The sequence below is a fragment of the Aquarana catesbeiana genome, linkage group LG03, assembly GCF_042186555.1.
Source record: "Aquarana catesbeiana isolate 2022-GZ linkage group LG03, ASM4218655v1, whole genome shotgun sequence".
Classification (NCBI taxonomy): domain Eukaryota; kingdom Metazoa; phylum Chordata; class Amphibia; order Anura; family Ranidae; genus Aquarana; species Aquarana catesbeiana.
In genome coordinates, this window is record NC_133326.1 from 234,975,614 (window position 1) to 234,992,004 (window position 16,391).

General features: G+C 39.7%; 1 protein-coding gene across 24 annotated transcripts in view; it reads right to left on the reverse strand.

Moving 5' to 3' along the window:
• FOXP2 (forkhead box P2) overlaps positions 1 to 16,391 on the reverse strand; it is a 437,363-nt gene that overhangs the window by 53,356 nt on the left and 367,616 nt on the right. For all 24 annotated transcript variants that reach the window (XM_073619859.1, XM_073619860.1, XM_073619857.1 and 21 more), the window contains one exon: positions 16,056 to 16,219. In XM_073619859.1, the coding sequence (XP_073475960.1) occupies positions 16,056 to 16,219 (164 nt within the window). The remainder of the gene's footprint in view (positions 1 to 16,055; positions 16,220 to 16,391) is intronic.

Genomic DNA, 16,391 nt, shown 5'->3' on the forward strand with positions numbered 1-16,391 from the left:
AATAAAGGCTTAGTGCCTTAGTCACTTCTGTCAAAACTTCCGGGTTTTGTAGGAGGTTTTCATTAAGCCGCCAGAATTGATGTCTGGGAGAGGAAGTGTCCGATAAACGATAACTCAGGAATATAGGTGCATGGTCTGACCAAGTCCTATTTCCAATTGAGGTCTGTTCTACAGTGTGAAGCTGTGTATGGGGAATCATGAAGTAATCAATTCTGGTAAATAGTTGGTGTATGTGTGAGTAAAATGTGAAGTCTTTTTCCCCCGAATGCTGTAGGCGCCAAACATCTATTAACTGTGATTTGTGGAGCGTTTTAGCTATTCGCTTGAGTTGGTTCGGTGGGATCGACGTTTTACCCGACGACGTGTCCACTTAGGGGATCAATGGGGTATTGAAGTCACCTCCTACAATCAGTTGTCCTTCTCGAAAATCATTTAGTTTCTCTAATATCTCTCGCAAGAACGTAGCTTGTTGTTCAATAGGGGCATATATGGTTGCTAGCATTACTTTTACAGTGCCAATTGTGCCTTTAAGGAAAACGTATCTTCCTGTCGGATCTATCATTGAACTCTGATGTTGCCAGGGGATCTTACTTGAAATTAGGATGGAAACTCCTTTGGACTTGGAGTCCGGATTCATGTGATTCAGAGTGATAGGCTACAGGGAAGTGTCTGTTTTGTAAGTACGGTAATCTGTTAGTCTTAAAGTGTGTCTCTTGGATAAAGGCTATATCTGTATGGTTCCGTTTTAAGTCATCTATTAACATACGTCACTTCTCTGGTATGTTAAGTCCTTTTACATTTAGAGACATCACTTTAATTTTGCTGGCTGCCATAATATAATAGAATGGGGGAGGGGGGGTAGGGATGAATCGAGGGAAGGAAGAAGGGGGGGGGAGGTGAATATAGAAAGGAAAGTGAAAGTAGGAAAAGTAGAAAAAGAGTAAGCAGAAAGTTATGAGATACAGACAAGGCCTAATGTCTTGCCTGTTACATTCCCCTTAAAATGGGGATTGTATTTTGGCATATAGCTCCCGGAAGGCAAAAAATCTACCCCCCAGGAGTATGTGTTAACCTAGTCGGGAGGGAGGAAGGACAAGGCTCAGAGGGAGAGCTTCCCGTCCGCCCCCTCACCCCAGCATGTCCGACTAATTAAACTATAGAAAGTACTATGCATCTCTATAAACATATTAACATAATAACTCCATAATATGAAACGGACAGACATTATAGTCACCTCTTAGCAATGTTGCAAGCCAAAAAATAAGGCAGTCTCTTCACCACACCACATCATGTCAAGTATACTGACCCATTGCTAGCTATCATGACTTAATAGATCTTGTCATTTAAGGCTAGGTGCATTTAGCTACAGAAAACATTTAGATCTTTCTTTGTGTTAACATATATCTTATCTCTAAGAGAGATCCCATGTCACAGGGCACAGTGTTATGGCTGCAGGGTAAACACCTCATCTCTCCACTAATCAGGAGCCGATATGTTTCCCCATGAAGTCACCAGAAATAGGCTCTGCAGACCACCTCTTTATTCTAACCTGTGAGGGCAAGTGTTCATAGGCGCCGCTTACATACAGCCTTTCCGCTGCAGCTGTTGGCTCTGTAGTCTGGTAGGCAGAGTAAGCTTTTAGGGTACTAACTGGCAGCTCTGTAGATTTGTGGGGAACAAGCCCTGGTGGGATAGATGTTAATGTTCAAGCTTACCATCTCGAAAATTCCAGCAGTCTATAGCTGTTTAGTGCTTCGTCTCCACTCGAGGATAGAGTCTCCGACCCATTATGTGGGTTGCTGGAAAATAGCACCTGTAGGGGTAGAATTGAAGGATCAGTCTGCCTAAAGCGGCAGTCTGAAAGATTTGTCTCTCAGCAAGACTCAGTTAAGTTTCAGACTTCTTTGCGGTTGAGGTGGGCTAGTGACCACCAGTGTAGAAAAATAGCGATCAAACTCAAACAGTGAGAAACAAATTAACTCGATCGTCATTTCTCTGAACATAAAAGTGTTGTAGAAATACAGAAGCCTCATGACTCACATGCATCTTCCTGGGAAGGTGCCCTGGGACACCGGCGGTTTCTTTGCTGTCTCGGTGGTAAATTATTTCCCACTCTCGGCATAGACGGTCGTCCTGGCGGTCTCGGGAGAGGGCCCAGCCAGTCTGGAACATCTATAGGGTCTGCATCAAGAAAAGTGAACAGGGCTGGTAGGGCATCTGGCTTGCGTAGGGTGAAGGACCTTTGGTCCTTTCTAAATGTGGTAGATAAGGGGTAACCCCAACGGTATGTAGCTCCTTTTCGCCTGGCCAGGTCAAGAAGTGGTTTCAGAATCGCATGCCTCTGTAGGGTTGCACGCGAAAGGTCTGGAAGTATCTTAACCATGACACCATCTAGTTCCGGGTCCTCTGCTTCCCAGCCCCTGCGTAGGATCTGTTCTTTATGCACATAATGATGGACTCTGCAAATAACATCTCTGTGCCTCAGAGGGTCAGTTGGTTTAGGACCCAAAGCTCGGTGGATCCTGTCAATAACGATGCGGCCTGGTAGGTCTATACCTGGTAGGCTGCGGAAGATGGCTACTGCCGTATCTGCTAGGTCTTCAGGCCCCGTGGCTTCTGGGAGTCCTCGGAGGCGCAGGTTGTTCCTACGACTTCGGTCTTCCATCCCCTCCAAACGCAGTACCTGTTTTTGCAGTGCCTCTGCTTGTGTGTCCTGGTATTCCTCTACCTCCGACATTCGGCGTTCCAATGCTGCTAAGGAGCTCTCCCCTGTCTCCATTCTGGTGGCTAATGCACTGACATCCGCTCTCACTGCTTTCATCTCCCTACGGTGTGTAACTTCCACTGTAGCTATGAGGGCCGTGATGTCTGCCTTAGTAGGCAATGCTAGTAGGATAGAGCGCAGCTCCACATCTCCTCCGGGAGCTTGGGAAGGGGGTTGTGAAAGCTCACCGAGTCCAGAGCGGAGATCTGGAGGGAAGCCAACATAAGTGTCTGTCAGTTGTGTATCTCCATGCAGTGACGGGGAACTGCGCGCTGCCTGTCTCCCTGAGTGTTCTCCACGTGGCGTCACCATCTTAAGCTCCGGGGAGCCGAGAAGGGAGAGCTGGAATCGCCTTCTAAGTTTGTTGGATGTGGGCGGCTGTGGAGTGGATTTATTCGGTTTACAGCTCTTCTTCACCGTTTTCTTTCTGGAGGATTGCATAGTTTGAAATATAGACTGAATTAGCTGGGATAAGGGTGAGACAGCCGGGAGCTCAGACACTACACGTCTCTATTCAGCCATGTCCAGGCCACGCCCCCGGGAACACACATTTAACCCCTTGATCACCCCCTAGTGTTAACCCCTTCCCTACCAGTGACATTTACACAGTAATCAGTGCATATTTATAGCACTGATTGCTGTATAAATGTCAATGGTCCCAAAAATGTGTCAAAAGTGTCCGATCTGTCCATCATCCAGTACTGCTAAAAATTGCAGATCAGAAAATCGCCATTACTAGTAAAAAATAAATAAATAATAAAAATGCCATAAATCTTTCCCATAGTTTGTACATGCTATAACTTTTGTGCAAACCAATCAATATACGCTTATTGTGAATTTTTTTTTACCAAAAATATGTAGAAGAATATATATTGGCCTAAACTGATCAAGAAATTCGTTTTTCAACATTTTACTCTTTTTTTTGTTTATAGCGCAAAAAATAAAAACCGCAGAGGTGATCAAATACCAACAAAAGAAAGCTCTATTTGTGGGGAAAAAAAGAACGTAAATTTTGTTTGGGTACAGCATTGCATGACTGCGCAATTGTCAGTTAAAGTGACACAGTGCCAAATTGTAAAAAGTGCTCTGGTCAGGAAGGGGTAAAATCTTCCGGGGCTGAAGTGGTTAAAGTAGTCTGTGCTTATAAATCTAACTGATCATTGTAAATTACATTAAAAAAAATGCATGTTTTCAAGAACAATAAATGTGGACACACAAGGGGGGTATTTATCAATTCTTTTCCATAGCCGCAAAAAGCTAAACAGGTGTAGTCAGAGAGATTTGAGACGGTCTTAATATATTTAGACAGATTCCTTCATAAAGTCCTCCCCTCTGATGTTCTAAAGTACCACTGCGACAAAATGAAACCTGGCTCTGACCACTTTCCAACTGTGGAATTGTTTTGAGTAAAAATCTGTCTCATCTCCAGTGGTATATCTGTTGCAGTTTGCTGCCCAGGATCACAGATGCAGGGGTGGCAAATACTCATATACAATGTTGCATAAACCCTGCTCACTAACAGGTAGCATGATTTGTGTCTACATTTGTCGCTAATATGCTTGACTGCCCTTCTAAGTTATTACATGGCTGTGTTGTATGCCTTGTACATAGCCTTATATTGTTGAGCCTTGCAGCATTATCTCTCCTTTTTCAAAACTGGGGTGAGCAGGTCTACAGGAGAGGGAAAGTGGGTAAAAATAATGAATTGTCAGTCAGGATAATGTCATCAAGGCTGCCCCAGCCTTGTACTATTTTACTGAGCTTTTAAAGGTAAAGAAGGACATATACAAGAACAGATGCTTTTCTTTGCGATTAAAAAAAAAAAAAAGGAGCTAAAAATACTAAGTCCCCCTACTCAGAAATTCTGAACATTGTGAATATTTTTGAGTCTTTGAACCCAAAACAAAATGAAGCTTATATTGTGTTTGGCTCCAAAAATGCTAACACACTATAAAGGATTTCATATGTTTATAAAGGCAATTAAAACAAGCATGTTGCTTCTACTGAAATTCACTAAGCACGTAGCATGCTTTTACACTTAAGCGGGGTACACAATATAAGAAAATCGGGCAAATTATTGTCCGATCTTCCTTGTTGTTTCACAACCGAGGAAGGAAATAATGTACGAAAATGCTCGGATGACAAAGGTTTTTTTTTTTTTGCTGATTACTGTTTCTGATCAGGTGTAGTCTTTTGTTTCTGATTTTTTCTCGTACAAAAATCATACGAAACGGGTACACATTAAAATGCAAATTGTTTTTTCTGGTCCCCCAATAGAAAAGTTTGGAGTTTGTCCCTTTGGAAATTTTCCTTCGGAAGGTCGGAATCTTCTGGGGCTCTCCAAAGTTGTGTACACACATCAGAAAATCGTACGATCATTCCTTAGACGAGAATGTCTGCCAGATTTTCTTATAGTGTGTACGAGCCTTGACAGTAGTATGGCAAACATGCAAAACGTGCATAATCAATTGGTAAACCTGTTCTGCACAAGCTTATCATCTTAGCCATTCTAAAAATGTTATGAGTGACTTTAATAAATATGGGCATAACTTTGTTTGGTCTTTAAACTTTTATTGTCTTGGTAACTCATACACAAAGAAAGCATTAACATGCCCATGAGAACTCTTAATGTAGAAAATAACACAGACATAGATGCCTCCAGCAAGCCACTGCATGGTTCACGGCCTAATGCTTGGGAAACAGAAATGTGTGCTGGAATTGATCACTTTTCTTCTTTAGGAGCAAAATGCTCTCAAGAGCTAATATGTCTACTTTCCATTCCAGGTTTTATTACTTCTTTTTTTTTTAATATTTAACACATGTAAAGACACCTTCAGACAAAGCTTTAATTTTAAGGACTTAATAGACTGCAACAATGCATAATACTCACTATATCTAGTTTCTTGCATGCAAATGTAATAATAAATGAATTATAGGGACTGACTTACTGCTGGATAGCAGAGGTTAAATGTATAATTACACAATGAACTGTAGAACCTTTTCAATACTGTGCATACATTAACAATATGAGCCACTGGAGATGTTTTGTGCAATAAAAGGAAAAGCACTTCCCTGTGGGTCAAATACAGATAAAATTCAGACAAATATAATTCTGGTACCTTCAACAACATCACTCAGCTTGCAAGATGTTAACTTAATAAGTGTTACAGTCTAAGTAAGTAGCTAATTCTTAAACCATAGTAACTCTTCCCATTCCTTATTCTCGACTGACTAAATCTCCATAAAGTTAGATCCTCAGATATTTTAGGATGTCTCATATAACAACTGCTAGCCATGCATGCTCTTAACCAAATTAATTATTTGTGTGAGACATTTGGTCCACCAGGATTGGCTAGTCTAACTATAGTAAGCTTGCCTCCGTAGGCATTTTTTCGATGGATGCCTTACTAGGCAGATGACTGCATTGACCTGTCCAGCTCAAAATTGAAGGGATATTCAACCCTTTATAATGCTTTATATTATTTAAAAATGGTCCCCTACTCCAAACTGAAAAAAACTAGATATGTGACCCATTTAAAGGCCAAGTTCACCTTTCTGAACTGTTTACACCCATATTCAGGGTGTAACATGTTCAGCATAAGCCCCCCTCTCCCTTCAATCCTCCCCCATGACAGTTGGCAGGGGATCCTCTCCCAGCACTTGCTGTCACAATTTGAAAACGACACAGCCGTGCAGTGCTCCGCCAACACGGCCATTTCATTCATTCACAGTTTCCTGTAAATAATAGACTACAACTACCGTCAGCCATCGAGACTGTGAGGACGCTGGTGAGTACTCTTGTAGTTCATTGTTCTTCCTGCTCTTAAAGTGGTTCTAAAAGGCAGAAGTTTTTTTTATCTTAATGCATTCTATGGCTCAGTGTCTGAATGGATACAGGGGAGTGGCTCGGCTCCGATGCCCCCATAGCAAGCAGCTTGCTGTGGGGGCACTCAGCAGGAAGGAGGGGCCAGGAGCGCTTGTGAGGGTTACGAACAGAGGAGGATCTAGATTGCTCTGTGCAAAACCACTGCACAGAATAAGTAAGCATGACATGTTTGTTATATTTAAACAAAAAAAAAACAAAAAAAACAAGACATTAATATCACTTAATGTACCTCTCTTACTGTCCGTATGAGAGGTACAGGAAGACAGCTATAGAGAGAGTCTGCAGGAGCCTGGAATTGCACCTGCAAACTTTTGATCATGGGTGCAAAGCTCTGCAGGCTCCTTAGAAAAAATAAATAAATGCACATTTTTGTATTACCTACAAAAAAACGTGCATTTATTAAGGTGAACTTATGCTTTAAGATATTTTCGGTTAAAGTTATCCAAGAGCCTTAACTGTCACAGATAAAGATAACAAGGAGAGGAGAAATATTTCTAAGTTGTAAAGCATGTTTAGTGATATTACATACATACTAGAATGATAGCTGTAGACCTATGATAAATGTTTACACAAGAAAATAAATGTATTGGTCATAATAAAAACATTTATTCATACTCTATTTACAAATGGGCAAGTTGGATAGTCGAGCAAACCTATGTTCGCTTCAAGCAACCCTATCATGTTAAAGGGAATTTAACATTTTAAGCGCCTTGTCACCTGAAGAGCAGTCTGAAATGAACATGGGTTTGCTAAACAAGTGACCATTTAGTGTACTGCCTATGTAAGATTATATGATTACACTGCCTTAACTTATGTAAAACATAAAAGCAAAAATGATAATAAAGGATATATTAAGCAAAAGCTAGGTTTAGGGTCTGGACATAATGTCCTAAAAGATCTGCTTTCAGCGACAAAACACACAGACATGCAAATGCACACGTAATAGCTGTAAGCAAAGAATGATAGTGACTTCTAACCATATAGAGCTGGGCAGAGACAATTACCAAATACAAATCTTACATCATCTCATTATTATGATGAAGCCTTAAAACAATATCTCCAAGGTCCAGACTGTACAATTTAGTAAACAGGAAAGTACCAAATTTGACATCACTGATTAAGGCCAGGCATTTCTAACGCTTCATACACATTTCTGAAATCCACAATACATCAATTTTTAATAATTCCACTCTCTCAGCTCCATTAAAAAGATGGTAGGGGAAAGATTTTAGAGTAATTAATGATATAGTTAGCTGCTAAATATTAATAGGAATCGTAGTTCTGCATAAAATATAACATATAAACCTTGCCAATACAGACACACCAGTAATTAAAGTTGAATATGTAATTACGCTGATTTATAAGACAGGGAAAAAGTTACACTTTTCCAGGCTCTGTGTAAACCATTGGTAATAGTTAAAGTTGTATTTTATGGTTTTAATAAAAGGGCAATGCACTTAATTTAGTGCAAGTTCAGAGCTAGTTTGAAGATCATAATCAGTCAGATAATGACTATGTACATTTCAGGGTTCTTTTATGGATATTGGCTCAATAAGGAGGATTTTCTGCTTTTGCATCTCTCGTAGTTATAGCAGCAGGACATTTATAAATAAAATGTGTCCTTTAAGGATCAAATGTAGACATCCCGCAAATAGGCTTTAAGGAAATTGAGATATATTTACATAATTTGTAATATACAATAAATGGAATTTACATGATCAACTAGAAAGCAAATCAAGCTGTGTTTTCAAGAAAAATGTCTACATTTTAAATCCATGAACATCACAGTAGTGGAATGTCTGTTAATATGCTCTGTTATACTGTGTGCTTAATGAGTAACTATCAACACTTTTATCACTATCCCTCCTGTGTGTGTTTATATATATATAATATATATATATATATATATATATATATATATATATATAATTACTAATAATGCTACTAACAGAGTTAGTAAAAGGGGGGTTGATTAAAATATACTTGAATGCAAATATGAACAATAAATGAAATAGGGAACGGAAGTTTCAAAGACATGAAAAGAGGACTGCATACATCATGAAGCAAAACATATGGCCTTAATAGAGTATCTCTGGAAGAAAGAATTATTTTTCCTTTATCAAAAGGTCAAATACTAACTCTATATCAGTTTATTGTTCATGTGCAACTGAAATAAATATTCATTCTGAGTTAGAGGGATTTTTATACCACAGAATAGAGTTCTATATGTACAGTATTTGGAATCTGTGAGTACAGTTATCTCTTTTTCCTTCTAAAGCAATGTAATACCTCTCAGTTACACAAAGTTTGCCCTTGCGGAGCTAACCAATATTGTGTTGTTTCATTGTGGCTTGAGAGGAATATTGGTTCCACAGCGGTTTGTTTAAACTAATATTATATAAGTTTAAACATATATACCCAATAAAGTATAAGCCAGTTTAACAGAGAAAAGTTTGTTGTGCTAAATTAGGTGAGCATATTTACCATAACTTACTACGATACCACCTTTAAAAAAAGTAAAAAATCCCCAGTGCAGATAACGTTTTTTTATTCCACTTCTAATTGTATTGACTTGCACAGGGGTGAAGTTATGACTTGTGTTCTATCTGAACCTTAGTATAGGACTATGCTTAATCTGCTGTACAGGTCCAAACATTTTTTTCTGTGATTTTATATAACTTATGAATTGAATTTGCAAGTATTATCGCGTAGCTATTCAAAAAGTTCTCCAAGTAGAAAAACATGTCTAACAAATATCACTGTGGTACTAACTTCCTTGATCACTGTCACACAAACTCTGCATGCCTTTTGAATATGTACGATAGTGTCACAGACAGCAGAGTGTTTTGCTGAAGTATAGGGCTGGCCATAGGCGGATCGCAATTTTGATCTGCCTATGGGCAGGCTGGTTGTACTGAAGTTGATCCATCCATCCACTTCAGTACAATCAGCCTGTCAGCTTTTTTTTTTGTGTGTGAACACTACCGGTATCGGCTGGGAAATCTCCCACTGTCAGAATACAATAGCGCAGTGGGAGGGATTCTCCTCTGTTGATAAGGGTTCAGCATTTTTTTTCTTTCAACCTGTGGTTGAAGGAGAGACAATTGTATATTGTATGGTTTTCTTAACTGAGTGTAATAATGTTCAGTTGCGTCTGGACTTGGAGCATTGACCAAACGACACTAAAAATACATGCCCCTTCATTCTGATACTGAATTATATTAACTCTATATGTGTCAAGCACTGTATATTTGCTGGGGCAGTGACACTGCCCTAGTTTCTGTAAGTTCCATGAATGGAGGTATGCTGACAGCTTGGTGATCACATCAGCACACCTCCATTAAGACGGGTTCTCTGAAGTAATACAGTTTCACTGGCCCAGCAACTTAGCAGCGAGGGGCACACACACCAAATATAATCCATCTATTCAGTCCAGAGTCTAGATTTGATGACATGCACCAGATGAGAAATGTAGTTAAGAGTCAGGCAGGAACCAGAGGTATCAGCTGTGGGTGCTGCTTGTTTTGAAAAGCTGAAAGTAAGGAAGATCAAATGCTGCTGATACAGGGATGATGCAGGGGGATGCTCAGCTTCTCTATATTTAGGAAAAATAATTAGAACAGTACGATACAATGATTTTATTGTTTTATGCCTGTACTGACTAGCTGTTTGCATGAATGTCTTTTTAAGTTCCTTTAAAATATCATGTTCATCTTGAATCAAGGATGGCAAAAAATTATACATAACATTAATATTTTATGCTATGTACCTTCTCAACATCAAAGATGAGGAAATACAAAACATTCAAGTCTCATGGTCAGGAATATTTCTATTATAAAAAAAAAAAAAAGATTAAAATTTAAGATGGTTACAGTGTTGCATGAAAATAAAGGTTTCTCACTTATAGTGAACTGATATGGAGTCCTTTAGAGCTCTTAGCAGTTCAACATTGCCCACCACTCTTCAAAACTGCCTGTCCCTTCTTATTTATTTATTATTATTTATTTATTTCAGGTACTTATATAGCGCCGTCAATTTACGCAGCGCTTTACATATACATTGTACATTCACATCAGTCCCTACCCTCAAGGAGCTTACAATCTAAGGTCCCTAACTCACATTCATACATACTAGGGACAACTTAGACAGGATCCAATTAACCTACCAGCATGTCTTTGGAGTGTGGGAGGAAACCCGAGTACCCGGAGGAAACCCACGCAGGCACAGGGAGAACATGCAAACTCCAGGCAGGTAGTGTCGTGGTTGGGATTCAAACCAGCGACCCTTCTTACTGCTAGGCGAAAGTGCAACCCACTACACCACTGTGCCGCCCACACAGTTATTGGTGGTTATTTAGAACCACCAACTTTCAAACCGATCTGATAATGAGTGTCAGTGTAGTGGGTAATAAGGTACAATGCTGCATTCATAATAACACACAGTGCTTCATTCAGGCACACAAACATTGAAAATGTATATGAAATAATGGACACAAACATTTAATAAACCAGGTTTTTCAACCAGGGTGCCACAGCAAAATGACATAAAACTGGCAGGACCTGTACTATCTGATGACATCATCGGTTGCTAAGGACAGGTCAGGCGGCCCTCACAGCCTTCTGTTTTGCCGATAAGACCACACATAGCAGCATGGAGGAGGGGAGAGCCAGAAGGAGGTGCGGTGGTGCTCTCTTCCTCTTCTCTGCATACAGCAGTTACAGGATCACTCTCAGATTAGATAGTACGGGGCATGATGGCCTCCCTTAACTCGGCAGCAACAATTGTGGGCAGTGGAAGGTAAGCAAACCCTGTTGTGGAATGAGAGGGATGTGGTTCAATGCAACAAGTGGAGAATATGAATTGTTCCCCTTCCTATCATGTGACAGCACTGGTGCATGGTGATTGACCCAATGATGTCTCATAGGGAAATGGAGAGTCATCGTCCTTGTATAAACTGCAACCAGAATGTCTCAGAGCTCACACAGGGGTATCTCTCCCCACTCCCAGGAACTGAACTGGTTTTAAAGAAAAAGTAAGTATGTGCTGCTAGGAAGAGGGAAATTAAAAGAAATCAGTTGTATTGCCCTAAATAAATGGGTTTGTTTGCTTTTTTTAAGCTTAAAGTAGAAGCAAATGAAAACCTAATTATGCTTAAACATTCTCCCACTCTCATTATAAGCCTATTTCATCTACCTTGGAAAAGGAAAGATTCTTATACTTCCCTCTTCTGAGGGTGCTCCAGTCCGGTCACATGATTTGGTCCCAGCACCAGCTTCAATGTAAAGGAAGGACAGCTGACAACAGACCCCCCCCCCATAGTAAGCCTATGGGTGACATCATTGCCCAGGCTCTGAAGCTGCTGTCCGCAATCTCTCTCCTTCATTGAAGCCACTACAGGAGTGTTCATGTGACCTTGACTGGAGAGACTTTATATTAGCTAATAATACAGATCTAGACTAGAACTAAAATGAACATAAGAAAGGCATATTAGTACTAGCATTCACTGGCTTATGAGTCAACACATTATGGCCACTTTGGAAAAAGCAATTGACTTTGTCCTTAGTGCCCTGTTAAATAAACTGGCCCATGCAGACAAGGGACCCCAGTAGTTTAAAAAATACAGTGCCTATCATAAAAATATTGTTTGATGTGAGTGCCATACCTATAGGTCTTTTCTGTCACCCACGAAGCCTGGCCTAAATAATCCCACTGTTTACATTCCTATGTCCTGGGTTATTCCAGGTTATGGTCGACAAGAAAATTGCTGCTGAGCCTTATTCTTTGAGGACGGCTAATGTGATAATCTCTTTAGTTGTAATCAAAGATTGCAGCTTGCTGAGCATTTTGTTGTAGGCCAGAGTATAAGATGGGAAGGCTCTATAGCAGTGAGAGGATCTCGGAGAGGATGTTGACTGCAGTATCTTTGCTGCAACAGAGAGTGTGTGCTGTGTCTAGGCAGTTTTTGAACTAGGAAGTACGCTCACTTCAGTGATGCTGGGGGCAAGCACCCAACAACTGCTGCATACTTGAAATGAGCCAGGATGTAAACTTCGGAAATATTTTGGTCAACCTTCATGGGTGAGAGAAAGGATATGGCATTTGCATTAAATACATTTTTTTACAGTTAGCACAGTGTGTTTTAAACTACAGTTTACGTAAAATGTAAACGTAGCCTTTAAAGTGATTGAAAAGTCTTGTTTTTTTTCCTATAAAAATAGCAAACATGTTATACTTACCTGCTCTGTTGCAGTGGATTTGCATAGAGCAGCCCAGATGCTCCTCTTCTCGGGTCCCTCTTCTGTGATCCTGACCCTACCCTCCTGTTCAGTGCCCTCACAGCAAGCAGCTTGCTATGGGTGCACCCAAGCCAAGTCACAGTTCTGTGTCCATTCAGACACAGAGCCCAAAGCTGGCCACGCCCCCTCTCCCCCTGATTGGCTAACTGACTTTACATGACAGCAGCAGGAGCCAATGGCATTAAGATAAAAAACATTCTGCCTTTACAACCCCTTTAAGTATCATTCTATATTTTACATGTAAAATATTAAAGTATTCTCAGATGTACTATTACATGAATGTACATTTGTGTACTTAACACAGCCATGACATTGTCTAACTCTCATTACTAATGTAAGCATATTAACTCCCTTTATTTTTCAAATTTGGGATGTTAGTGTGCTGAAAAAAAGCATCAATGCTCCTTATATCCTCTGAAACTTCCCAGTAGTTCCGCTTTCCAACCTGGTGTTTCTGCACCCTCTTCCCGGGCCTCAATGTCACTCATAATCAGCTGCAGTGACAGTTTCCTAGTGCGACAGCTAAGGAGGGTTCAGACTAGTATCCAAACATGCCCGAGCTCTTCCCTATTCATAATCCTGGCAGTAGCTGCAGAAGCCTTGAGTAGTCTGCAAAGACTCTCTGCTGCCAAGTGTATGAGTGACATTAGAGCCAGGAAGGGGATGGAAAGGCAACAGGTTAGAACATGTAGCTTCCAGGAAGTGAGGGAGGAGATGTGGGGGAGGACATCCACAGCTATATTTCTGTGACTGTGAGTAGAGATGTGCAGTTTAAACCTCACATGCATGGAGTGCTGACAGGTTCTCTTTACAATATATAATGAAATACTAAGCAGCAGTCCTAAAATGATTTGCAGGTGGATATTTGATTAATGGCATTAGGATTTCCAGCATAAACATTTTTAATCTGCAAGCAAGCAATTGACAGTTGCATCTTGCATCTTTGTCATGTAGCATATGGACAGAACACTTATCAGATTAGAACATACAGGAGCATCATCATACAAAAGTATCAACAATCTAGATTTTTATTTTTAGCTCAAAACTGTCCTGGGCTAGGCTTGTTTCTCTGCTGTATGGGCAGTCAATGTTTCTCTGCTGTATGGGCAGCCAATGTAAAGAATTGGAGCAATTTTTCCAATCCACTGGATCTCTGTAGTATGCAGTGCTGATCACCTAAGGTGTCTTGGATCTATATATCATGAAACTGATGCACAAGTACATCAGAATAGTTTGTAATGTACTACAGATGCTAAACATAATTCACTGACAGTAATCATATAAAGCTGATGAACAACGCTGCAAAAAAAGAGCAGATATAGGATTTGATCATGTAAATGAGTCACAAGAGTGTAAAATGATGTTATGTATCTGATTAGCACATTATTACAATACGACATATGTAACAGAAATGCAACATTTCTTATTTTTGATACACTTCCAAATCCTGTAAATGTAAGAGCCACAGCCTTTAAAGCTAAATGCACAGCATATTCACAACTGTGCATGCAAATATTGCCATCTTGTCAAGAAATGTACAGTACCTAAAATTAATGCAGAATTCAACAGCTGAAAAGTCACAGAATAGCACTGGAGGAAAGAAAACTTACTGGTTTGATGATATCTGCATAACAACAGTTACATCCAGATGTGTTAATGTTGCCTGTTGAGGTAATCTGTACCCCATACATTAATTCCTAATGTGCAAAATGAATTTGTAATGTACAGCAGGTAGCAGTTATGGGTAACAAAATGACCTGCTCTTTAAAAAAAAAAATCTACTTGTTTCTTTTGGTATATAGACTTTTTTTCCAAAAATAAAAGTAATCAGCTTGTGAAAAATAAAATAATCACATTGCTGGCATATAAATAAACAATCAAAGCTAGGCCTTGAGTCTGACAAGCTGAGAACATATTGTTACAACTTGGTAACACTACATCAGGAAAAGCATGATGATGCCAACCTGCTTGTGGAGTTATTTAATAAGGTAGTGCATAATGTAATGATTATGTTCATAGTGCTTTAATCAGTTTTATTTGGACTTTAGTCTCTCGAGGAAACAGATAAATGGTTTGCATAACTGCATTTTACAGCAAATTATTAAATAAGCCCCATAAATTCCACCAAATATTTATGAGCGAGCACCACGCAGTTTGGTCTTTCTAGCTTATATATATTACTTGAACAGATAAAGCTGAATGGTTGTCATGGTTACTGCATTTTACAGTAACATTAAATAAGTCACATAATTTCTACTAAATACTTATATGAGAACGCCATTAAGTTGTTTCTAAGTTTTTTATATAATAAAAACACAATGTACCATTGGTGACGATAGCAACATTTAAAAAAATGTCATAATACTCTAGATCTAGCTATGAAGCATGACATAGCTGACATGGGTAAAATGACATAGGTAAAATGTAAAAAAAAAACCATGGCAAACTCAAGCTGACCATAGGATGCAAAAATGCATAAGCAAGCAGGGAAAGTTATAAGTGTCAACATTTCCAGAAAAGTTGAACTTGGACTGCCCCTTCTAAGTCTCTATTTTGGTTCCCCAATGAACAGGATAGCCTCAATAAACAAAAAGGATAAGGGTGGGGGCATGCCCATGCTTGACTTACAGGAAACATTCAGATTTTTATACAGTAAGTCCCCTACTTACGAACAAGTTCTGTTCCGGGAGCTCATTCGTAAGTCCAACTTGTTTGTAAGTCCAACAAAGATTAGTGCTTGCGAGCACTTATTAGTGTGTTCTGGTGGGGGAAGCCCCCCTGTCAGAACACAATAGCACAGCTGGGGAGATCGCTGCACCAACAATGCTTGTGTTGGTACGGCGATCTGTAATTTTTTTTTGTTCAACCCGCTGGGTTCAACGGAAAAAACTGTGCAAACACACGTTAGCATCTTTGAAATTTGCAACCCGAAGGTTCATATAAAGGGAACTTACTGTATAACTTTAACTACCTAGATCTCCAAATGTACTAATAACTTTGGTCATTAGCAGTTTTAACTGAAAGTAACTTCTGCATGTGCTTTTTTTCCATAAAGTGCCCAGGTTTGAAAGAAATCTGACCTTAAGAATACACTAGTTTATGCACTTACATGTGTGGTTGTGGTGAGCAGCCTGGACTGCTGTTTCCGTTGCTGTCGATGTGATCCAGTGAACCATTGAGGTCTTCGTGCACAGCCTGTAGTAAGCCAGTGGATGCATTGTTTATCAAACCTGGATTACTCAGTAAAGGTAAACTGCTTTCTGCCAGAGCAGCCTGGTAGGAATAAAAGGGAGAAGGATGATTATTTTCAAAGAACTATTTCTTAACAAGCATAGTCAGCTTTTGACCTTCGTGACACTACTATTTATCTGAGGGAGGGCAACACTTGACGTATAACATCTGCACAGTAAACCCCTAGTACATCTTTGCATTTGTTTACTCTGTT